Genomic DNA, 25,505 nt, shown 5'->3' with positions numbered 1-25,505 from the left:
GATTTTCTTTCATTTGCACAAACCCCGCCCACTGTTGCTTTATTTGCACAAACCCCACCCACTGTTTGTCATTCGTTCGCACTAATCCCATACTCTGTTTTATTTGTACTAACCATAGTTATTTGCACTCACGCCGGCCACTGATTTTCTCATTTGCACTATACCCACCCACTGTTGTTTTATTTGCACAAACCCCGCCCTCTGTTTGTTTGTCACTCGTTTGCACTAATCCCATACTCTGTTTTTTTTTACTAACCATAGTTATTTGCACTCACACTGGCCACTGATTTTCTTTCATTTGCACTAACCCTGCCCACTGTTTTTTGATTTGCATTAACCTCGCCTTTTCATTTGCACATTTTCAGGTGCCCCCAACAGATTCTCTGACATTGGTGGGGTTTCCATTTGAAATTTGCACAAAAGTTTATTTCAGAATGTTGATTAAAAACCTGTTTGCAGCATGACATCATTTCCACTGAGTTATTGAATCCCGGTGCTGGGTTTTCTTCTCCTGTAAGAACTGTAATTACAGACACTTCAATGGAAGGGTGAGGCCCACTAAGTAGTCATTTCAATGTAAGAAAAATAAAAAAAAAATGCAATATCACTGTAACATCATCTCTTATAATGTTTAACGTTGTCCATGTGACCTATAATAGCAGAAAATTACACTTTATTGAATTGCCTGAAAAACCACCTCATGAGAGTTTTTGCCATGACGTGTAGATGCCGCCCTGACCTTTATAATCCGAGCCAGTCCAAAGTCCGCCACCTTGCAGACCAGATCGTCTCCCACCAGGATGTTCCGGGCAGCCAGGTCTCTGTGCACGATGTTCCTGTCCTCCAGGTAAGCCATCCCCTCTGCGACCTGACTGCCCATGTAGATGAGGTGAGCCGACGTCAGCACCTGACCCTCAGCAGCTAAAAACAAAAACACAGACTCAACATCCACACAGTCAGCTGGTTTGACTTTTACTACTACACAGCTATTTTTTTTTTTTAATCTGATACTTTGAAAAACTTTTACATCATTGTTATTTGTTGTTGCTTCCAAAACAGAAGGTCCTTGGTTCAGGCCCATCTCAGTGTAGATTTGGAGCTGTGTCAGGAAGGGTATCCCGGGGTTAAAACTTGTGCCAAATCAAATGTGGGTGCAAACGGAACACTTTTAACATTAATTAGCTCATTAACATCTGCTATCTAACAAAGTGCTGCATAATAAAGAAATAGTGCACTGGGTTTTCAAACGTTTATTTAAACGTTTACCTCAACTATGGCTGTCTGTTCACTGCTGGCAAGTAGTAGTTTACTCATGTTTTGTGCCTTGTACCGCATAACATGAACTAGCTTGTTAGCTTCTGCTTGCTAATGCAGTGTTTTCAATTTAAATAAATAATGCACAGATTAAATTCAGTTTGCTTCTAGTTGCATGAAGTGGCAGCATCATGTTTAAAAAATAAATCTGACTTATAAACTGGTGTGACTTATATTTTTCCCCCTTCCTGATGCATTTCTGGATGGATGCTTCTCATCCTCTGCTGTGACACATAGTTCAAAAAATAAGTTAACTGTGGGAACTTCAAATACATGTTTTAGTAAATGCAGCATTTTAGTTAAAATGATTTGTTTAGTTTGTTTTTGAGCTGCTCCCTTTCACTCAGACTCACGCAGTGGGTTAGCATCTGGATTCCTTTCCTGAAGAGATTCCGGATCCACGAAGACCTAATGTGCACATTCCTGATGGTGGGAGGGAAAACATGGGAAAATCACGCAAACCTGAACTCAGAACCTTTTTGATGTGACCCAAAAGTACTAAACACTGCATCAGTTTAAATTTAAAGAATTTAATGAAATTCCTGCACGTGTGGGGGCCAAGAAGTTGGTGGGCTTGGTTTCAGTGCTGAAGGTTCCCGGTTCAAACCCCACCCCTGACATATTTCTCCATGCAATGTGGAGTTGCGTCAGGAAGGGCATCTGATGTAAAACTTGTGCCAATTCAGTATGCAGATCCACCTCGGACCTGCTGTGGCGACGCTGAGTGTAAACAAGGGAGCAGCCGAAGGGTCTTCTTTTACTAATGAAATTCCTAAATAAGGGTTTATTTTGTAAAATGTGACTTTGTTGTGGCCTCTGTAGAGGAATGCCTTGTGGAAAATAATTCTGTCTTGTTTTTGTGGCTTTCAGTGCAGAAACGTCTCACTCCAGTTGTGCTGCTAATTCTCTGCAGAATGCAGATAAAGACGCAGATCAGCGGTTTTGAAAAATATCCGACTGGAGCCTCGTTGCTCCTGTAATGTGTCAGAATGTTTCTTCGCTGCCACAACACAGATTAGAATTCCATTCGGGTTTAACGTCACTCGCTTTAAATACCGAGGCAGAAAATGTTTGAAGTAAGGGCCCCCCCCCCCCCCATAATAAGTAAAACCATACGTCTGCATGTCAGAATCAGGAAGCATTTTCTCATTTTTGAAGTGACACTGATGTTATGTTGAGTTTCTGATGGATTCTTCAAAATTCAAAGTGGGGTCCATAAGTATTTGGGAGTTGTTCTTGATGCCACAGTAATGGAGTTAAATGCTGACAAAATAATCAGAGTGAGCAAGGAGGCGGGATTTACATATAAACAGTTTGAACTCAAGACTTTGTCCAGTGTCCAATGTGCAAAGGTCCAAAAGTAACGGGACAGGCTGCTGTCAAGCTCTTTGACTGCCAGCTGTTTGCTTCTCCCCGAATTTAATGATAAAAAAATTGAGTACTGATTTTATCTTGCCTTTGTTGCTGAAAAGTTGCTGATCCAGCGAAGCCAGGCCTCATCAAATCAAAAATGAACCCGTCACAGAGAGGCGTGACTAAATGAACCAGCTGCTCCATAAAAAAAGGAAAAATAAAAGACTTCTGAACTCAGAAAATCAAAAACCTCAGTTTGATTAAAAAACAAACAAACAAACAAAAACAACCCAAACACCGTGCACATTTCTGGGACATCCTGCAAAAGATAAAACAAAGAGAAAAGAATGTGAATGGAAGGAACGACTCATGGGGTGAGGCAACCGTCGCCTTTGTGATGTCTGGTGGACGTCACGTTACAGTGTGAACACGGGCGGCTGCCAGTGGAACCAGTTCCACCTGTGTTTATGGATGAAGTGGCAGCAGAGGGTTACCTGCTCACATACACAGAGGGCCTATAGATACTCTAAAGCCCACACCCCCAGCAGACAGTGTGAAAGGTGGGTATTCTTTAAAGGTCATGTCACGTTTTTAACATCCCAGTTAGTAAGACAACATAAAAGTACTCATGACTGTAAGTGTCTCTGCACACGTGCTAATAATTAGTGCTCTCTGATGTATTTTATTCCTCGCACTCTGAGCGTTAGCAGGTGCATTTCCGGAAAACATTTCAATTCTCGGCATTTTTTGTGTGATGTCCTTATTAGCAAAACAGAAGCATCCCAATGACTGACAGACAGAGGGAAACTAACCTGCTCTGTCCAAAAACAAAGCTTCTGAGCTGCTGTTCGAAAGTGATGGCTCAGATTTACTGAGAGAAGACAACCTGCTTCACCCCGAAACTCTTAACTTTTTCAGAGTGTCGGATTTTGGAGCTGAAAGTGATGCACTGTTTGTGTGGATGCTGGTTACTGAAGCTGATGTGTACATGGACGTGGAGATATTGTCATGGACTGGGCTGTTTGGCTGGCTGTGTTTTCTGTGTTTCCCACCAGGTGGCTGAGCATCTGGAGACCTCACGTGCAGCTTGTTTTCTCCTGATCAGGAACCACACCTGCAGCTCGTTTCCACCTGATCAGGAGCTGCTGCATTTAAAGCCTGATTATGCAGTTGTTCATGGCCAGAGACTTGACATCTTGATATCTTGACATTTTGAGATCTGATGATGTTACATGGATGCTGAAGCCGACTCGTGGTTGACGATTATGTCTCTGGTGAAGAGGAGAAATTGCTGAGGAATCCTTGAGGTCTGCCGTCAGACAGCACACCTCCTCAGAGACTCAGCTCCGTCGCGGTCACCTGGTGCCGGCTCTTCTCCTGGTCCAATTGACGCTGTGGCTTCCTGTTGTTCAACTGCCTGGAGCGGGCCGTGTCCTCCACTCCACAGACCATTTGACATTATAATTTATTCTGCTCACTGTGTGTTATTAAATCTCAGTTATTCACTTCTCCTTCTCTGCTTCTGTTGCGTTTGGATCCGGTCAAACTTTGGGTCGGGCTTCAAACCCGCATCCAATCCATAACAGATATCTGACACTGTTTTTAACAGACTGCCTGGACACACAGATGGATTTGTTACATTGGAAAAAGTCAGAATACATTATTTCCAGGAGTTCATGGATGTTATTTTACATGCCACGGTCGAGAGAGAGGCAGAGCTGGAGCCTCTGCGATCTCACGCGTGCGTGCTTCTTTGATTGGGTGAAGTTTACATTTGGAAATTAATCCACAAAACGACAGTGCGTCTGGCATGTTCAGAATGTTACCCCTTTTGTGTTTTGTGGCGAGATTTCTATCTTTTTTTTTAACTTTGAGAGTGTAAATTTGAAGCTGGAATGTGTGTGTGCTGAGAAGCTCGCTGTGTGTGTGCGTGTGTGCGTGCGCGCGCGTGCGCATGTGCACTGTGCAGCTGATGAGATGCTTGTTTTTCCCTGGCAGCAGATGTATTTTTTTAGATTTTATTGACAACACTCATAATTAATCGTGCACAAAACTGATCCTGGAGCAGAGATTGTTACCGACAGGCTGTGTTTGTGACTCGTGGCTGCAGTTGCACAGAAACTTTCTTGGAGCTGCAGCTTTTACCATGACTGCAGCAAAATTAACAGTGATCACTTAAAAACAAGTCATCATAACACGACATCACACTTACATGAACTTTGGCCCGTGCCTCCGTTCTTAACGTTATCAGCTGCATTCCACTGAAGCACACACTGGGATGCTTCTAGTTGCGACTTCAATTGAAACACCCGAGTACTCACGAGTGCTTTGTTTTTGGATGTCTCCATAGCTGTTTGTTGCGAATGCCGTATACTTTGAAACCGGTCATGGAAGTGCACAAAGTAATCCCAGTGGATCATCGGATGTTTACTAAAAGCCTAAATCTAAATTGTTATGATTTTGGTGCGACATGTCCTTTAAAAAAGGACAAACCTACACCAGTTATCACAGCTCAAATGTAAAAATAGAAGTTAGCAGCAGATGGCCAAATTTCCAAAGGTTCTTAAACTACTCATGTGCCTTAAACGCATCTGTGAGTAAAAACAACCAAATCTAACCTTACAATAGTAATAGTGACATTTCTACATGTGCTCTTTTTAATTTTTCCAAATGTAATCCATTTACACAACTCAGATTTGGGGTGGGCGGAATAACCTTTTGAACTAATCAATGCTGTGATGTGTCTTCTGGATCTCAGTTCCAATTTTTTTTTCAGATCACCTCCAAGACTGAATCACTTATGTCCTGGAAGGAACACTTTGAGGAAGTCCTGCATCAGACCATAGCGCCCTCTATAGTAGGGGCAGAGCTGGAAGCTGATGGGGAATCATCATCAATTTCCCTGGTGGAAGTCACTGAGGTAGTAAAACAACTCCACCTTGGCAAAGCCCCGGGGGTTGATGAGATCCATCCAGAATTCTGAAGGCTCTAGGTATGGAGGGACTGTCTAGGATGAGACGTCTCTTCAACATTGCAGTGAGGGCTGGGACAGTGCCTAAGGAGTGGCAAACTGGGGTGTTGGTCCTCATATTTAAAAAGGGGGACCAGAGAGTGTGTGCCAATTACTGGGGCATCACACAACTTATCCTCGCTGGTAAAGTCTACCCCAGGGTGTTGGAAAGGAGGATTTGGCCGATAGTCGATCCTCTGCTTGAAGAGGAACAATGCGGGTTCCGTCCTGGTCATGGAACAACTGACCAGCTCGTCGCTCTCACAAGGATCCTGGAGGGTGCCTGGGAGCACCCCATCCAGTCTACATGTGTTTTGTGGACTTGGAGAAAATGTATGATCGGGTACCCTGGGATATACTGTGGGAGGTGCTGCAGGTTATGGAGTGAGGGGGTCCATTCTCAGGACCATCCAATCTCTGTACTCACACAGCGAGAGCTGTGTTCAGGTGCTCGGTAGTAAATCAGACTTGTTTCCGATGGGGGGTTGGGCTCTGCCAGGGCTGCGCTTTGTCACCAATCCTGTTTTTGATATTCATGGACAGGATATCAAGGCGTAGTCAGGGGAGGAGGGTTTCCAGTTTGGTGAGCTCAGGGTCTCATCACTGCTTTTTTGCAGATGATGTGGTCCTGATGGCTTCATCGGTCTCTGACCTCCAACACTCACAGGATCGGTTCACAGCCGAGTGTGAAGCGACTGGGATGAGGATCAGCACCTCTAAATCTGAGGCCATGGTTCTCAGCAGGAAACCGATGGATTGCCTACTCCGGGTAGGGAATGAGGTCTTGCTCCAAGTGAAGGAGATCAAGTACCTCATGGTCTTGTTCACGAATGAGAGGACAATGGAGCGTGAGATTGGCCGGAGAATCGGTGCAGCAGGGGTGGTGTTGCATTTGCTCTACCGTACTGTTGTGACGAAAAGGGAGCTGACCCAAAAGGTGAAGCTCTCGATCTACTGCTCAATCTTCATTCCTACTCTCACCTATGGTCATGAGGGTTGGGTCATGACCAAAAGAACTACGTCGCAGGTACAAGCAGCCAAAATGGGCTTCCTTAGGAGGGTGGCTGGTGTCTCCCTTAGAGATAAGGTGAGAAGCTCGGCCATTCGTGGGGAGCTCCTTCACATTGAAAGAAGTCAGCTGAGGTGGTTCAGGCATCTGGTAAGGATGCACCCTGGGCACCTCCCGAGGGAGGTGTTCCAGGCATGTCCGGCTAGGAGGAGACCCCGGGGACGACCTAGGACTAGGTGGAGAGATTATATCTCTACACTGGCCTGGGAATGCCTCGGGATCCCCCAGTCAGAGGTGGTTAATGTGGCCCAAGAAATGGAAGTCTGGGGTCTGCTGCTGGAGCTGCTGCCCCCGCGACCCGCTCGCGGATAAGCGGTTGAAGATGATATATACGCTCACTATAATGCAGTTAATGCATTACTCCTTCATGGGGAGCCTTAGAACTTTTCAGCCTACCCTCCATATATATATATATATATATATATATGACACTCACTAATCCTCGCCCTCCCTCCTTCCATTGCTCATAGAGCCTGTGTGGTGTGTGTGTGTGCGCATGTGTGCATATAATTAATTATTAATATAATAGTTTATGACATAAGAGCTTTATTGTACACAAAAACATTCCTGAATTCCTCCTCCTTCCAGCCATGTTTGTGCAGCTTCCATTACAGATGCAGGACTTGCACGTGCAGTGAAAAATTTGCCCACAGTAAGCAACGACATAATGGGGGGACGACAAAAAGGCCAGAAACTGTTCTGTATCCAGAGGGTGAAAACCAACTCTTCGATCTCGTGCTCTGCTGTCAAAAACAATCCAGGATGTTTTGAAGACCATGAAAAACATGTCCTGTAGTATCACTGTGAGTGTGCCATCATCGAACTAGAAGTGAGGATGACTGCAGCGGAATCCAAACAGAGGAAGGATCCCCGACTCTAATTAAGTCTCTGGATTCAGTTCGAGACCCCCGACTGATATAACAGTTGGCAGATAGTGTTGGCCGATATGACCCTTTCATGAAAGTATCAGCTGATACTGACATATTCATGAAAGGTTATGTCAGTAGCAGCAAAAAAACAAAAAACAAAAAAACAAAACAAACAAACAACCAAAAACTTAGTCATTACATAATTTGTGCAGCAGAGGCTCTCTGACAACACTGTTTATAATGCTGTCAAGCATGGCTGGGACCCTCATCACCTGTTGGTTCAATTCAATTTCAATTTATTTTCATTTATATATCGCCAAATCACAACAGAGTTGCCTCAAGGTGCTTCACACAAGTAAAGTCTAACCTTACTAACCTCCAGAGCAGTAGTGGTAAGGAAAAACTCCCTATGAGGAAGAAATCTCAAGTAGACCAGACTCAAAGGGGTGACCCTCTGCTTGGGTCATGCTACAGACATAAATTACAGAACAATTCACAAAGCAAATATACAAGAAATGCTGTTGGTGCACAGGACAGGAGGGTCTCCAGCACAAATACCACACCTATCTCTGGATGGAGCTGCACCTTAAACAGAGAAAAAAACAGAATTAGGCATCAGAAAGACAAGAAATACAGTATAATTTGTCAGCAAGAAAAACAGGAAATACTAAGGTGATTGCTAGCCACTAGCCATAAGCTTCACTAAAAGACCCAGAATTTAGGTAAAGTTGAGGCTGTGGCACGCTCCGTTTCCTAATAAAATGAATTAAAAGAGTAAAAAGCGTAGAACTATACTGTACCAGTATGCTAGCCATACGAAAGGGAAAATAAGTGCGTCTTAAGTCTGGACTTGAAAGTCTCCACAGAATCTGACTGTTTTATTGATGCAGGGAGATCATTCCACAGAACAGGGGCATGAAAGCTCTATGACCTGCAGACTTCTTATTCACCCTAGGGACACAAAGTAGTCCTGCGCCGTGAGAATGCAAAGCCCGGGCCGGTACGTAAGGTTTAATTAGGTCAGCTAGGTAGGGAGATGCCAGTCCATGAACAATTTTATAGACTAGTAGCAGAACCTTAAAATCTGATCTCACTGGGACAGGAAGCCAGTGAAGGGATGTCAAAATGGGTGCAATGTGGTCGAACTTTCTGATTCGTGTCAAAAGTCTGGCTTCAGCATTTTGAACCAATTGGAGAGCCCTATAATGCTAGACTGCGGTAAACTAGAAAATAGAACAATGCATAAGCCCAATCTGGAAGAGATAAGCACATGGATCAGGGTCTCAGCATCAGCCAGAGACAGGATGGGACAAATCTTCGCTATATTTCGCAGGTGGAATAAAACAGTCATAATATTTCTAATGTGGAGGTCAAAGGACAATGTAGGATCAAAAATGACCCCAAGGTTCCTCACTTTGTCAGTGTAATGTATGACACATGAGCCTAGGCCAAGCGTTAACTAGTCAAATTGATGCCGATGTCTCACTGGACCAAGAACCATCATTTCAGTCTTATCAGAGTTTAAAAGTTGGAAGTTTCTAGACATCCAAATTCTCACTGATGCAAGGCAATCTTTTAATGATTTTATGTGAATGAGATTACCGGCAGTTATCGGCATGTATAAACTGAGTATCATCAGCATAGCAGTGAAAGGTAATCCCAAAATACCGCAATATGTGCCCAAGGGGTGCTATATAAAGGGAGAAAAGCAGGGGGCCTAAGACGGACCCCTGTGGAACCGCAAATTTCATGTCACTAAGGTTAGAGATAGTGTTACTATACAAAACACAGTGAGAATGACTAGTCAAGTATGATGTCAACCATGCAAGGAGACTCCCAGTAATCCGAAAATGATTTTCCAGCCCATCAAGTACAATATGATGATCCATGGTATCAAATGCAGCACTGAGATCGAGCAGCACCAGAACCGTAGTGGTGCCCAAATCCCAAAAGGTTGGTCACCTTAGTTACAAGCGACAGAGTCCATGCAACCAGCTGTCATTCATTTTCAATCAGAGTTGGCGTTTTACAACAACAAGAAGAGGCAAGTGGTTTCCCAAAAATTAGAATCAGCTCCTCCCAAAAGAATCCACATCAGTCAGGCTCTTTTCAGTTTACAAACTGACTGCAAACTATTTACGTCATAGTACTATAATTATGATACAAGTTTGTCCAATTACTGCTCTCCTCTTAATAACAGGACAAAGCACAAGTACTGTAAACCAAAAGTCAACCCACTGATGCAAAAAAAGTTATAGCAGAGTCATTTATTTATGCTGTGTCTGGATACTTTTGGACACGTGTGCGAGGACTCACAGGCGAGGTAGGACTTGAGGCTTCCTTTGGTCATGAGCTCGGTGACGATGTAGACTGGTTCTCCTCTGGAGCACATTGCCAGCAGCTGGATCAGCTTCGGGTGATGGAGGCTCTTCAGCGCATGCACCTCCTTCACAAACTCGTCCTGCTTGTGTCCTCTGGAGGACGACAAAGGCAGCGGTCAAACACCTTCTTGCTCAATCCAAAATTATTTTTAAAAATATATCAGACAGGAACTCGGTATAGCACATGTGCACACTGCAGCATGTGCTGTTACTTAACATAAGAATTTTTATTTTACCAAAATAAGTCAGAGGGACAAATAAATGTGTGAAGGAGAACATATTAATAATATTTGAAACAGATGGACATGGCTTGCTGATTCACAGAGTTGGAAAATCTACATTTAAGATGTGAGTCCACTTGATTTTTTTTTCCAATTTAATTGGAGTCTTTGTGAAATGGTAAGTGTACTTTTAATAATACTAATAATAATGATGATAAGTAGAGCTCCGTGCTCGTAGAGCACAAACCTCTGCCAACACTAGTTTCCAATTCCACAAATTTTTACCTTGGAAAAAATGTTCAAGGTCAAAGTCCTGGTAGAAGTGGCTTTTCATAAACTAAAATATAATACAAAATATAGATCAAAAGGGCTTTTCAATGTTAAAATCAAATATCCACTAAATTCACCAAAAGGATCAGATGCAGATCAAATTTAGTCTATTCATCGAGAGTGCCAGTTTGCACCTCACTTTCACAAATGAGAGTGACTGAGGCACTTTTGATTGAGATATAATGTAGAATGTACACCAGATGGACTTTTCAATATTAAATTCAAATGTTCACAAAATCCACAATCCGGATCAGATCTGGATCAACCTTTGTCAGGTGATAGTGAGTACCAGTATGCACCTCACTTTCAAATATGAGAGTGATTGGGGCACTTTTGATTAAGATATAATGTAAAATATACATTCAATTTCAATGTTAAATTTAAATGGCCACAAAATCTGTAATCTGGATCAGACTTTGTCAGTCAAAAAAGGACATGATCCTAAATAATGGTGTCAAATATAAAATAAATTTGATCTTTTTGACAGAGTTATGAATTTTTGAAAATTTGTTCAATGTTAAAAAGAGGGATTTTTACATTTTTCCAAGATTTTTCCTGACTTTACCCTTTGACTTATGACCTTGAAAATTTAATCAGTTCTTGCCTATCACAATATGAATCTTCAGTAAAAGTCTCATAACTATATATGAAAAATTGTGGGCTCCAGGCCGTTCAGAATCAGACAAACAAACAGGGATGAAAACATAACCTCTGCCATCTTTGCTGGTGGAGGTAATAATAACAGCCATGGGTGCAATTTGGTGGGGGATGGGGGGGACATGTCCCCCCCACCTTTTCCACCAGGGGGAGCAGAATATGGTATGCCCCCCTCCAGCTTCTGACATATATGTGTGTAATTGAAACATGCTATGCCAGACTAATGTGCAAACCATGTCGGAATAGTATCTTTGTTTCTGCAAGTTTGTATTTTTAGCAGCATTGACTTGTTTGCAACACCTGTTTCTTGTATGTCACATTCTGAATTTTCTGGGACTGCATTTGTCGAGATTTGAAACCAAAATAGTTGCCTCTAGGGACTAGTGTCTTCACATAAGTATCAATGGACCATATGTTAATTTACTAAATTCTGAAAGTTATAAAAGGAAATCAGAAAAGCTATCTGGAACCTCAGAAAGCCCATCTGCAATTATTGCTTGATCTCCAAAATCAGTCTATGCAAGCGAAATTATGTTCAGTATGAGTGTTGTCATTAGTGCCACTTCGAAAATTAAATTCATGATAAGTAATTTATCCTAAACTTATGATCTGTTGTTTTTTCAAACTTATGCAAAAACAAATCTTGAGAAAAAATACAGTATGTGATAGTTAATAATCATTAAGAGCCTGTTATTTCATATTTATGAATACATTTTACCACATTACAGTTGTTTTTTTTAATGAAAATTCAACCTATCATTCTTTTTGAGTTCTACACATGTGGTGATATCTTATTTACACCAGGATGTTAATAAAATCAATGCTGGCTATTCTCAGAATAAAGTACTTATATCCACAGTTTCAAATTGTATAAGTCAAATGGTGTCCACTTTATGGTCTTCTCAAAACATTAAAATTACTGTTCTGGATGCTCAGAATGCATCTGAGCTTATCTAGAAACTGTTGGCTTCTGGGGGCCTAAAGCGGCCCCCAGACCCCCGGCCCTATGGGCTTCAGCCCTGCGGGCCTCGCATTTGTCCTCTCCAATTTCTAGTTATAAATTACGCCCTTGATAACGGCAACCATAATGACAACAACAACAACAACAAACATGTGACTTTTGTACATAAGTCATGCCGCAGGCCACAGGACCTCCCAAACTAGTAAAAAAAAGAAAGACTTGTAGTCCAGAAAACACAGTAAGTCTAAATGCATCTGTAAAAATCACAAACTATATCCTGTGTCGTGGATCTGTACCTTGTTTCAGCATCTTTATGGCCACTCTCCTGTTCTCCGTGGTCCACTCGGCCTCCCACACTTGCCCAAAGTGGCCCTCACCCAGTTTTCTTGATGAGTTTGAACTCCTCTCGAGGTCTTTCCCACGGCTCCATGTCGAAGAGTTCCCCGCTACACAAACAACACGGTACAAAAAGAACAACCTTTGTCATCAATGTACACACAATGAAATGCATCATCTGTCTTAAACCATCCTAATTACAGTTAGACACAATCCAAGCACGAGGAGCGGCGGGCAGCCACAGTCTGGCACCCGGTACTCAACTCCAGATGATGAGACGCTGCGTTGGTCAGAGGCAGAGAAAGGAGCATGTTTTTCATGGTGGTGGGATTTGACCTCAGACATGGGGAGAACATGCAAACTCCACATCGAAAGGAACTGGGCATGAGTGGAATCAAACCCTAGACCTGTGATGCAAGTGCGTGAACCTCTGAACCACCTTGCTGCTGTGAATGCACAAAATACTGTGTCCAGGAAAAACATGCTGCATCATATGACCACCCCAAGAACAGTCCAAACGGCAAAACATTTTACAGTAAAGGAAGACAAATATTCAGTATCGACCCACTGCAGTGGTCCTACTTTGGATTTAGTCCTGGATCTTGGATCTTGCTACTTCAGATGTTGATGTAGCCTCTGTTGCTTTAGCAGTTTTGGATTATTCACTCAACACATCTGCAGTATCATCATCCTGCCCGATGAGACCGAAGGCCTGTACGTCGTCTAAAATGTTGTTTCCTCAAGTTGCAAACGCTTTGGTTTAACCAACTCCCACGATAACAAACATAAATGCCGTCGCTCTTAATTACAAGTTTTTCATCTCATCTGGCATGACGGCATATTGGAGTGCAAACAGAAGTTATTGGCTTTCAAAATTCCTATTTGACAATGTGGCCAAATTTATTCAAGGACAACACTCTGCACAACACTGGCCATTTACTGCTGAGGAATTCTTAGACTACTTAAAAAAATATATCCCAGCAAGCTTCAGTTAGACTGAATGAATATAAGGATAGAACCTGTACTTAAAGTAGGCATTAACTGTGAAATTAAACCAACATTTCACGTTTGGCATGTTGTTGCAAATTGTGCCTCATGATAAATATGCTACTTGTCTTTTTAATCCATTACCATTAAATTGTTCACTTGGACCCACTATCCTGAAGATGACAAGTGGTTAGTGTGCTTGGGTCAGTGTGGAAGGTTCCCGGTTCAAACCCCACTCCAGCCACATGTGTGTAATGTAGAGTTGCGTCAGGAAGGGCATCCGGTGTAAAACCTGTGCCAAATCATCATGCAGGTCCACCTTGGATTTGCTGTGGCATACCACGTAAAGTGATCCGTCACTAGTAAAATCTTGGCATAACCTCCGAGAGTCAGGCCAGAGTGAGAGAAAATCGATGCAGACAAGATCTAGCGGCTCGACTGGTGATTTGGTTTAAATGAGCAGCTTGTTGCGGAAGTGCTTTACGAGTGATACACTGACCACAGTTCCTGTCAAAAACCAAGGGAGCAGCCGAAGGGAGTTAAATGATATACATCCTTGGGCCCTGGATAACAACCATCGAGGTGCACCCACACGCGCGCCACATTTCCTTCTGTAGCATCAGCTTGTGATTTTCTGTCAGTGTTCCATGTACAGTGGTCCCTCGTTTATTGCGGGAGTTCCGTTCTAAAAATAACCCGCAATAAGCAAAATCTGCGAAGTAGTCAGCGCTATTTTTTGCAATTATTATAGATGTTTTAAGGCTGTAAAACCCCTCATTACACACTTTATACACTTTTCTCAAACAGGAATGAACATTTTCTCACTTTTCTCTCCTGTGTAAACACTCACTTTTTTCTTCTGGGCGAGAAGATTATAAACAGACACACACAGAACACAATGCGCATGCTCTCCCTTCGCTAACTGCCTCCGGAGGTACGGATGCGGGACCCGCAAAGAATCCAAGTCATGGCCACGGAGCTCTGCGGCTGCGATCAACATCCACATCAAAACAGTGAGCGTAGTCTCTGGACCTGTTGCCAGATTTGGTGCAGCTCCGCACAGCAGACAGGAGGGTGGTGTGAGTGGCCCGCTGCTGCGTTTACCGAGCCCGTAGACTCAGTAAGCGCATCGGCAGTGAGAGCAATCGTGGTGATCCCGACCGGTGCTGCGACCGGCCCGCCTGATAAGGATGCAGAACACAATGCACTGTTAAAAAAAAAGCATGCAAAATTGCACTAAAAAAAATCTGCGACACTGCGAGGCCGCGAAAGGTGGACCGCGTTATAGCGAGGGATCACTGTAAAGGTTTACTGCACGGAATAGTTGAATGAAGACTGAACCCTCAAGCCAGAAATGAAATACACTGAAACCAAACCTGGAACCAGAACGTGTCTCAACAGGTTTTGGGTTTTTCTGAATTAGCACTCAACAACTCTGAGCCACTGTGGTAAAGAATGAGTGAAAGAGGACTAAAGAAAACAAAGAGTTTGTTTAAAGGAATGACAAAATGATCAGATTTGTAGAAGAAATGTATTAAACAACATTAATTATGTGTACAAACACTTTGTTATTATGATTGAACACTTAATGAGAGGAATAAATCAAGAAAAAAGATTTATTAAAAAATATGTTCATCAGCCACTGTATGTATAAATTAGATTAGTTATAGAAATCAGTTTAGCATATACAGGTGCTGGTCATATAATTAGAATATCACAAAAAAGTTGATTTATTTCAGTAATTCTATTCAAAAAGTGAAACTTGTATATTATATTAATTCATTCCACACAGACTGATATATTTCAAGTGTTTATTTCTGTTAATTTTGACTATTATAAGTGACACCAATGAAAATCCCAAATTCAGTATCTCAGAAAATTAGAATATTGTGAAAAAGGTTGAATATTGAAGACACCTGGTGTCACACTCTAATCAGCTAATTAACTCAAAACACCTGCAAAGGCCTTTTAACTGGTCTCTCAGTCTAGTTCTGTAGGCGGACACAATCACGGGGAAGACTGCTGACTTGACGTCTTGTCTGGGCTAAAGACAAAAAGGACTGGACTGCTGCTGAGTGGTCCAAAGTTATGGTCTCTGATGAAAGTAAATTTTGCATTTCCTTTGGACATCAAGGTCCCAGAGTCTGGAGAAGAGAGGAGAGGCACAGAATCCACGTTGCCTGAGGTCCAGTGTAAATTTTACACAGTCAGTGATGGTTGGGGCCATGTCTTCTGCTGGTGTTGGTCCACTGTGATTTCTGAGGTCCAAGGTCAACACAGCCATCTACCAGGAAGTTGTAGAGCACTTCTTGCTTCCTGCTGCTGACCAACTTTATGGAGATGCAGATTTCATTTTCCAAAAGGACGTGGCACCTGCACCACAGTACCAAAGCTACCAGTACCTGGTCTAAGGACCATGGTGTCCCTGTTCTTAATTGGCCAGCAAACTCGCCTGACCTTAACCCCCGTAGAAAATCTATGGTGTATTGTGAAGAGGAAGATGCAACACGCCAGACCCAACAATGTAGAAGAGCTGAAGGCCACTATCAGAGCAACCTGGGCTGTCATACCACCTGAGCAGTGCCACAGACTGATCGGCTCCATGCCACGCCGCATTGCTGCTGGAATTCAGGCAAAAAGAGTCCCAACTATGTACTGAGTGCTGTACATGCTCATACTTTTCATGTTCTACTTTTCAGGTGCCCAACATTTCTAAAATCCTTTTTTTTTGTATTGGTCTCAAGTAATATTCTAATTTTCTGAGATACTGAATTTGGGATTTTCATTAGTTGTCGGTTATAATCATTAAAATTAAAAGAAAGAAACATTTGAAATGTATCAGTCTGTGTGCAATGAATTAATATAATATACAAGTTTCACTTTTTGAATGGAATTACTGAAATAAATCAACTTTTTCATGATATTCTCAGTAAATGACCAGCACCTGTATATATACAGTAGTGTTCAGAATAATAGTAGTGCTATGTGACTAAAAGATTAGTCCAGGTTTTGAGTATATTTCTTATTGTTACATGGGAAACAAGGTACCAGTACATTCAGTAGATTCTCACAAATCCAACAAGACCAAGCATTCATGATATGCACACTCTTAAGGCTATGAAATTGGGCTATTAGTAAAAAAAAGTAGAAAAGGGGGTGTTCACAATAACAGTAGCATCTGCTGTTGATGCTACAAACTCAAAAACTATTATGTTCAAACTGCTTTTTTTTTTTTTTTTTTAGCAATCCTATGAATCACTAAACTAGTATTTAGTTGTATAACCACAGTTTTTCATGATTTCTTCACATCTGTGAGGCATTAATTTTGTTGGTTTGGAACCAAGATTTTGCTGGTTTACTAGTGTGCTTGGGGCCATTGTCTTGTTGAAACACCCATTTCAAGGGCATGTCCTCTTCAGCATAAGGCAACATGACCTCTTCAAGTATTTTGACATATCCAAACTGATCCATGATACCTGGTATGCGATATATAGGCCCAACACCATAGTAGGAGAAACATGCCCATATCATGATGCTTGCACCACCATGCTTCACTGTCTTCACTGTGAACTGTGGCTTGAATTCAGAGTTTGGGGGTTGTCTCACAAACTGTCTGCGGCCCTTGGACCCAAAAAGAACAATTTTACTCCATCAGTCCACAAAATATTCCTCCATTTCTCTTTAGGCCAGTTGATGCGTTCTTTGGCAAATTGTAACCTCTCTGCACATGTCTTTTATTTAACAGAGGGACTTTGCTGGGGATTCTTGCAAATAAATTACCTTCACACAGGTGTCTTCTAACTGTCACAAACACTTACAGGTAACTCCAGACTTGTCTTTGATCATCCTGGAGCTGATCAATGGGTGAGCCTTTCCATTCTGGTTATTCTTCTATCCATTTGATGGTTGTTTCCGTTTGTTCCACGTGTCTCTGTTTTTTTTTTTTTTTTTTTGTCCATTTTACAGCATTGGAGATCATTGTAGATGAACAGCCTATAATTTTTTGCACCCCCGTATAAGTTTTCCCTCTCCAATTTTTTAATCAAACTACGCTGTTCTTCTGAACAATGTCTTGAACATCCCATTTTCCTCAGGCTTTCAAAGAGGAAAAGCATGTTCAACAGGTGCTGGCTTCATCCTTAAATAGGGGACACCTGATTCACACCTGTTTGTTCCACAAATTGATGAACTCACTGACTGAATGCCACACTACTATTATTGTGAACACCCCCTTTTCTACTTTTTTTTTTTTTTTTTTACTAATAGCCCAATTTCATAGCCTTAAGAGTGTGCATATCATGAATGCTTGGTCTTGTTGGATTTGTGAGAATCTACTGGTACCTTGTTTCCCATGTAACAATAAGAAATATACTCAAAACCTGGATTAATCTTTTTAGTCACATAGCACTACTATTATTCTGAACACTAATGTATCCGTGGTGAAAATTTTGTCAAAATCTGTTTTGTAGTTTTGACATAATTCTGCTAAAAGTAATCATTCAAAGCCTCTATAAAGTGAAACTTGATCCAGAATCCAGATCCAGATCATCTCCAAAATATAAAGCAGTCATTGGTGGTCTAATACGTATCTGTGGTGAAAATTTTGTCAAATCCATGAAGTAGTTTTGATGTAATCCTGCTAACAGGCAGACAAATAATAAATAAACACAGATGATTTCATTACATCCTTGGCGCATGTAAAAAATATCGGTTCTTGGGTTATAAATGAAAAGGTCACAGCAGGGTCAACATCTGGGGGGAAAATGCTTGGACTTTGATGAAACTGGTTTAAAACTGTTGATTTTTGCAAGATTGATTCAATAAGAGAACGTTATCCACCATTCTGTGACTTGTTACATGTAAAAGATCATAAACTAGCTCACAGTCAGTTTGGTCCAAAGGGCGTTGACCCCCTTTCATGCTATCACCAGCAAGACATTCTCGACAGGGCAAACCAATCACTTTCTAGTTGTTTTGTGAGACATTTCAAGTCCACTTTTAGGAAATCTGACCTTTTTAAACATTTTTGAACCCGGATGTGACCTTTGACCTTTTAAGTTATAATCTACAACCCCTGGCAATAATTATGGAATCACCGGCCTCGGAGGATGTTCATTCAGTTGTTTAATTTTGTAGAAAAAAAAAGCAGATCACAGACATGACACAAAACTAAAGTCATTTCAAATGGCAACTTTCTGGCTTTAAAAAACACTATAAGAAATCAGGAAAAATAATTGTGGCAGTAACGGTTACTTTTTTAGACCAAGCAGAGGAAAAAAATATGGACTCACTCAATTCTGAGGAATAAATTATGGAATCACCCTCTAAATTTTCATCCCCAAAACTAACACCTGCATCAAATCAGATCTGCTCGTTAGTCTGCATCTAAAAAGGAGTGATCACACCTTGGAGAGCTGTTGCACCAAGTGGACTGACATGAATCATGGCTCCAACATGAGAGATGTCAATTGAAACAAAGGAGAGGATTATCAAACTCTTAGAAGAGTTTCTTCTATCTTTCTTCTATCCATTTTGATGGTTGTATTCAGTTTTCTTCCACGCGTCTCTGTTTTTTTTTTTTTGTCCATTTTAAAGTTTTCCCCTCTCCAATCAACTTTTTAATCAAACTACGCTGTTCTTCTGAACAATGACTTGAACGTCCCATTTTCCTCAGGCTTTCAAAGAGAAAAGCATGTTCAACAGGTGCTGGCTTCATCCTTAAATAGGGGACACCTGATTCACACCTGTTTGTTTCACAAAATTGACAAAACTCACTGACTGAATGCCACACTACTATTATTGTGAACACCCCCTTTTCTACTTTTTTTTTTTTTTTTACTAATAGCCCAATTTCATAGCCTTAAGAGTGTGCATATCGCCCGGTCCCGCCCTATGGAGTAGACGTGTTTGTTAGTGCTCCGGAACTTTCATAACTTCTTTTTGATCATTCACCTATTTTGACCTCATCCTTGTTCAGAGTTTTTCTTTCTTTTTTTTTTTTCATACATTAGACCGTTTGCATGTGATACATTTGAAAATGCAACTAATGATTATTAGTAGTTAAAACTTATTTTTTTTTTTACACCTTTACATTTTTATGTACGTATACGACTTGTTTTGTTTGCAGTGTTATTTTGTTTACAAATACTGACAACGTTTACAGGTTAATTTACTAATGTATTTTGAGTTATTTTTCAGTTTACGTTTACATATTAGATAGACTTCTATATCCCGATTCTACTTTAATTTTTACTGTAATGGTGGAATGCTCATAAATATAGCACCTTACGATGTGGGAGTTTGGAACCATGGACCAAAGATGGAAGTCCTTAGGTTGGTGTTTTGGACACCTTTGTGCAATGGACACTTTTGTTCTTAAACATATTTTGGGGTTCTTGTTAGGCCAAGGGTTCTTTTTTTTTTTTTTTCTCTTGTGTGTGCTTTTTTGTTGTTTTTTTTTCCCCTCCTCTTGTTCCCTTTTCATCTACCTTGTTAATTTCAGTTGCCCAGGATCTCAACTGTGTTTATCCAGTTAGTGTTAATAAAACCTCATAGCTGATGTATGACCCATATACAGTATGGTTAGATTTGTATCGTGGAATGTGAAGGAGACGGGGAGTGCTACAAAATTTGGGCGAGAGATGGCTCACCTGAATCAGCTTAAAGGGGATATATACGAGGTCTGTTAGAAAAGTATCCGACCTTATTATTTTTTTCAAAAACCATATGGATTTGAATCAGGTGTGATTGCATCAGCCAAGCTTGAACCCTCGTGCGCATGCGTGAGTTTTTTCATGCCTGTCGGTTGCGTCATTCGCCTGTGAGCAGGCTTTCAGTGAGGTGTGGTCCACCCCTTTTTTCTATTTTTTATTGTGAATAAATGCCTGAATGATTTGGAGCTTTGCTGCATTAATTTTTTTCCAGAAACTGTAAGAGACCTGCAGGTGGACACCGTTCGAAAAATTAATATGGCTTTCAGGGACGATTTTTATGGGGATTAAACAGATTACAGGGTGTTACTGCCGCTTTAAGGATGGCCCACAACTGCTGAGAGCGCGGCGCACTCCCAGCCCCCATCGACAGGCTGACACCCCGCTGGAACAACCAGATCATTTCCAACGTGAAAGCTTTGTTGATCCGGGACCTCGTCTGACTTTCACAAAAAGGCAGAAGATGTGGACATCAGCACTTTATCGGCACATTCCACCATTACAGGAGTTTTTTTTTCATGGAAAAAGAAGCCGAGGGACGCGCCACAGAGCCGTTCATTACGCGGGACAAACCACCTCGGCGTTGGTCTCACAGGACAGCTTAAAGGTGGATTTCAGACGGATTCCGGTTGCTTTCCAGTCGTGTGAATATCCGACTGTGATTGTGCATGAGCTGGACATGCCAGAACATGTCATGTCAGGCTTCATCACGGTGTTTTACGCCATGCAGCTCCGCAGCGACACGCGGAACTCCTCCGCCTTTGTTCCTCTTTCCATGACAAAAACTCCTGTAACAGTGAAATGTGCCGTTCATTTCTAACTGGACGCTGTCTTGATCCGGTATGTCCTCTGACTAGCACAGGAATTGTGAAAAGACGTGGACATCAGCACTTTTCCCGGAACATTCCACCGTTACAGGAGTTTTTTTTTCATGGAAAAGAAGCCGAGGGTGCGCGCCACCGTGCCGCTCTTGACGCGGGACAAAACCACCTCGGTGTTGGTCTCTCAGGACGGCTTTCAGACTTTCAGGCTTTTCTGTCGTGTGAATATCCGAGAAATTGAGCTTGAGCTGGACAAGCCCCAACATGTCCTGTGAGGCTTCATCACGGTGTTTTTTGCGCCGAGCAGCTGCACCACGACGCGCCAAACTCCTCCCCACGTCTGTCTTAATGTGCTGAAAAAGTGCTGATGTCCACGTCTTTTCACCAATTCCTGTGCTAGTCAGAGGACATACCAGATCAAGACAGCATCCAGTTTAGAAATGAACGGCACATTCACTGTTACAGGAGTTCTGTCATGGAAAGAGGAACAAAGGCGGAGGAATTCCGCGCGTCGTGGCGGAGCTGCATGGCGAAAAGAAACACCGTGATGAAGCCTCACAGGACATGTTCTGGCATGTCCAGCTCATGCACAATCACAATCGGATATTCACACGACTGGAAAGCAACCGGAATCCCTCTGAAATCCACCTTTAAGCCGTCCTGTGAGACCAACACTGAGGTGGTTTTGTCCCGCGTAATGAACGGCTCCGTGGCGCGTCCCTCGGCTTCTTTTTCCATGAAAAAAACCTCCTGTAATGGTGGAATGTGCTGGAAAAAGTGCTGATGTCCACATCTTCTGCCTTTTTGTGAAAGTCAGACGAGTCCCAGATCAACAAAGCTTTCACGTTGGAAATGATCTGGTTGTTTGTGCGGGGTGTCAGCCTGTCCATCGGCGCTGGGAGCGCGCTGCGCTCTCAGCAGTTGTGGGCAGTCCTTAAAGGGGCAGTAACACCCCGTAATCTGTTTAATCCCCATTAAAATATGTCCCTGAAAGCCATATTAATTTTTTGAAACGGTGTCCACCTGGAGGTCTCTTACAGTTTCTGGAAAAAAATTGATGCAGCAAAGCTCCAAATCGTTCAGATATTTATTCACAATAAAAATAGATGAGAGGGGTGGACCACACCTCACTCAAAGCCTGCTCACAGGCGAATGAAGCAACCGACAGGCATGAAAAAACTCACGCATGCGCACGAGGGTTCAAGCTTGGCTGATGCAATCACACGTGATTCAAATCCATATGGTTTTTGAAAAAAATAAGATTTTAATAAGGTACTTTTCTAACAGACCTCGTATTTCATTCAGGAGACACATATGCTTAATAAGCATGTTGTACAGCTTAAAAAGAATTGGGTTGGGGAGGTTTACCATTCTACGTTTAATACTAAAGCAAGAGGCGCTGCTATAATTATCAGCAAAGGCATTTCTTTTACAACAAACAGATCTTTTTCAGATCCAAATGGAAGAAATGTGATTGTTTCTGGATCGCTCCTGGACATACCCATTCTCTTTGTATGCGTTTATGGTCCAACTGGGGACAATAGTGCATTTGTCACAAAACTTGTGTCTTTTCCAGAAATTCAAAAACCATTATATAATTATGGGAGGTGATTTCAACTTGTGCAGGACCCGGGGCTGGATCATTCATCTACTAAAAGTGTCCCACTGACTTGCTCGGCAAAACCTTGCTCAGCTTTCACTGCAGTATGGCCTTACAGATCCTTGGTGACATAAATTCCCAGGAGGTAGAGCATTTTCTTTTTTTTCACATGTTCACCGCACATACTCCCCGTATAGATTTTTTTCTTTTGCATGTTAGGCTACTTTCAAAAATTGTTACGGCTGACTATCACAGTATAGCAATTTCAGACCATGCTCCGATTTCTCTTGACCTGGCGCTGTTTATTCGACACAGTCACTGAAAATATGGAGGTTCAATTCAGTCCTTTTAGCAGAGGAACATTATAAAGAATATATACAATCTCAGATCTCATTATTTTTTGAATTGAACGATTTACCTGGTACTAGCAAGGTATTCTTTGGGAGGCATCCAAGGCTTATATAAGGGGCCAACTAATTTCCTTTATTTCTAATAGAAAGAATGTTGAAGCTTCCCATATTATTGGTCTTCTTAGGGATATCAAAAAGGTTGATGATCAATATGCCATTAACGCGGATCCTATACTTTATAATAAACATGTCTCTTTGCAGTTAGAGTTTGATCTTGCCTCCACCACAAAGGTTAGAACCTTACTATTAAAGTCCAGACAGTGCTTTTATGAATCTGGTGACAAGGCGGAAAGCTCCTTTCACATCAAGCTAGGGCTGAGGCTTCCTCTCGATGATTCCAGCAATAAAGTCTAACTCAGGCGAAACCCTGACAGAGCCGGTGGAGATAAACAATACCTTTGCAGAGTTTTATGCAACTCTTTATACTTTGGATGCGCCGCATTCTCCTGATGATATATTAGATAACATTGATTTCCCTTGCATTAGCAATGAGGCGGTGGAAGGTCTGGAGCCCCATCACAGTGGTGGAGGTCCAGGGGGCTATTGCTGCACTTCAGAGCGGACCCCCTGGACCCGACAGTTTTTCGTCCGAATACTATAAGGCCTTTTCCACTTTACTCAGTCCCACTTTAAAGGATATGTATAATGAAGCGTTTGCTCTTGGCCATCTTCCAGACACTCTGTCTGAGGCCACTATTCTCTGATCTTAAGAACAAAGACTCCCTGCTTTGCCGAAGTTATAGGCCTATCTCGCTTTTAAATGTAGACTTAAACAATCCTTTCCAAGATTCTTGCCACTCGACTACAACATGTGCTGCCGGACATTATCGGACTGGATCAGACAGGCTTTATGCCAGGTCGCCAATCATCATCTAATACTAGACGTCTTTTTAATATTATAACTTCTCCTGACTCTGTAACATCAGAGTTTATTGTGCCCCTTGACGCTGAAAAGGCCTTCGACAGGGTCGATTGGAGGTTCCTGTACAATGTATTGGCCAGATTTGGACTCGGCGGGGCTTTTGTGGACTGGGTTAAGTTGTTGTACTCCTCCCCAAAGACTTCAGTTCGGACGAATGACACTTTATCACCTTATTTTCCTCTAGGCCGCAGTACAAGGCAGGGTTGTCCACTTTCCCCCTTGTTATTTATTTTAGTGATTGAACCTTTAGCTCTCTGGTTATGTTCAAAAGCCAAATTTAAGGGTATAAATCGGCTAGGTCAGGGGTGGCCAAGTTCGGTCCTCGAGAGCCACATTCCTGACACTCTTAGTTGTCTCCCTGCTCCAACACACCTGAATCCAATGAAAGACTCGTTACCAGACTTTTAATGAGCCTTTCATCGGATTCAGGTATGTTGGAGCAGGGAGACAACTAAGAGTGTCAGGAATGTGGCTCTCGAGGACCGAACTTGGCCACCCCTGGGCTAGGTACTGTTCATAAGGTTTCTTTATATGCGGATGACCTTCTCCTTTATGTTTCGGATCCTACTACCTCTTTTCCCACAATTTTGAACATTTTAAATGCATATAGTAGAGTATCAGTCTATAAACTCAATTATCAAAAAAAGTGAGTTGTTCCCTATTAATGATTCTGCTAAAGCCATCTCTCCCACCATAGTCCCATTTCATTGGTCAATCAGTGACTTTCGATACTTGGGGATCCAAATTTCTGCTTCTCTTTCTGATCCGTTTCGTGCCAACTTTGTCCCTTTGATTGACAAGACAGAGCGAGACTTCACATGCTGGTCGTCCCTGCCGCTCTCACTTGTGGGTTGTATAAATTTGGTCAAGATGGTGACCTTCCCAAGATTTCTTTATTTATTTCAACACCTTCCTATTCTCTTAATAAATCTTTTTTTGATAAGTTGGATAGACTGATTTCAGCCTTTCTCTGGGGAGGCAAGCCAGCCAGAATTCGAAAGTCAGTTTTGCAGTCTCCAAGGGACAAAGGGGGTTTTGCCTTGCCCGTTTTCAGATATTACTACTGGGCAGCCAATGTGCAGAAGCTTTTGTTTTGGATGTGCGATGAGAAAGATCAAGTGCCTGGTTGGATACATTTGGAGAAGAGCTCATGCCCATTTTCTTTGCACTTGATTTTGTGTTCTCAACTTCCAGTTCCACTCTCGCGGTTGGTTGGCTGTCCGGTAGTGTTGACCTCCTTAAAAATTTGGAACCAATTAAGGAAACAATTTGGGCTTGTAGGCCCCTCTGTTCTAACTTCTGTATACAGAAATTGTGTCTTTGAACCATCTAGAACTGATCCAGCATTCCGAGCCTGGCACAGTAATGGTATAAATTCAGTGAATGACTTATACATAGGCAATATATTTTCATCATTCGAACAACTGTCTACTACTTATAACCTCCCAAATAGTCATTTTTTCCATTTTTTTCAGATCAGGGCCTTTGTTAAAAAAATATTCCCACATTTTCCGAACCGTCCTCCAGAAACCTTATTAGAAGCCCTACTCTCTA

General features: G+C 42.0%; 1 protein-coding gene across 1 annotated transcript in view; it reads right to left on the bottom strand.

The window, feature by feature from the left end:
• zgc:194282 (tyrosine-protein kinase Srms) overlaps window positions 1-25,505 on the bottom strand; it is a 94,204-nt gene that overhangs the window by 21,508 nt on the left and 47,191 nt on the right. The window contains exon 6 of the mRNA XM_034171772.1: window positions 740-921. Coding sequence (XP_034027663.1) covers window positions 740-921 — 182 coding nt within the window. The remainder of the gene's footprint in view (window positions 1-739; window positions 922-25,505) is intronic.

This window comes from Thalassophryne amazonica, chromosome 6 (assembly GCF_902500255.1).
Source record: "Thalassophryne amazonica chromosome 6, fThaAma1.1, whole genome shotgun sequence".
NCBI classification, from domain to species: Eukaryota; Metazoa; Chordata; class Actinopteri; order Batrachoidiformes; family Batrachoididae; genus Thalassophryne; species Thalassophryne amazonica.
The sequence above is the reverse complement of the archived record's forward strand: the minus strand, read 5'-3'. Positions and strand labels throughout refer to the sequence as shown.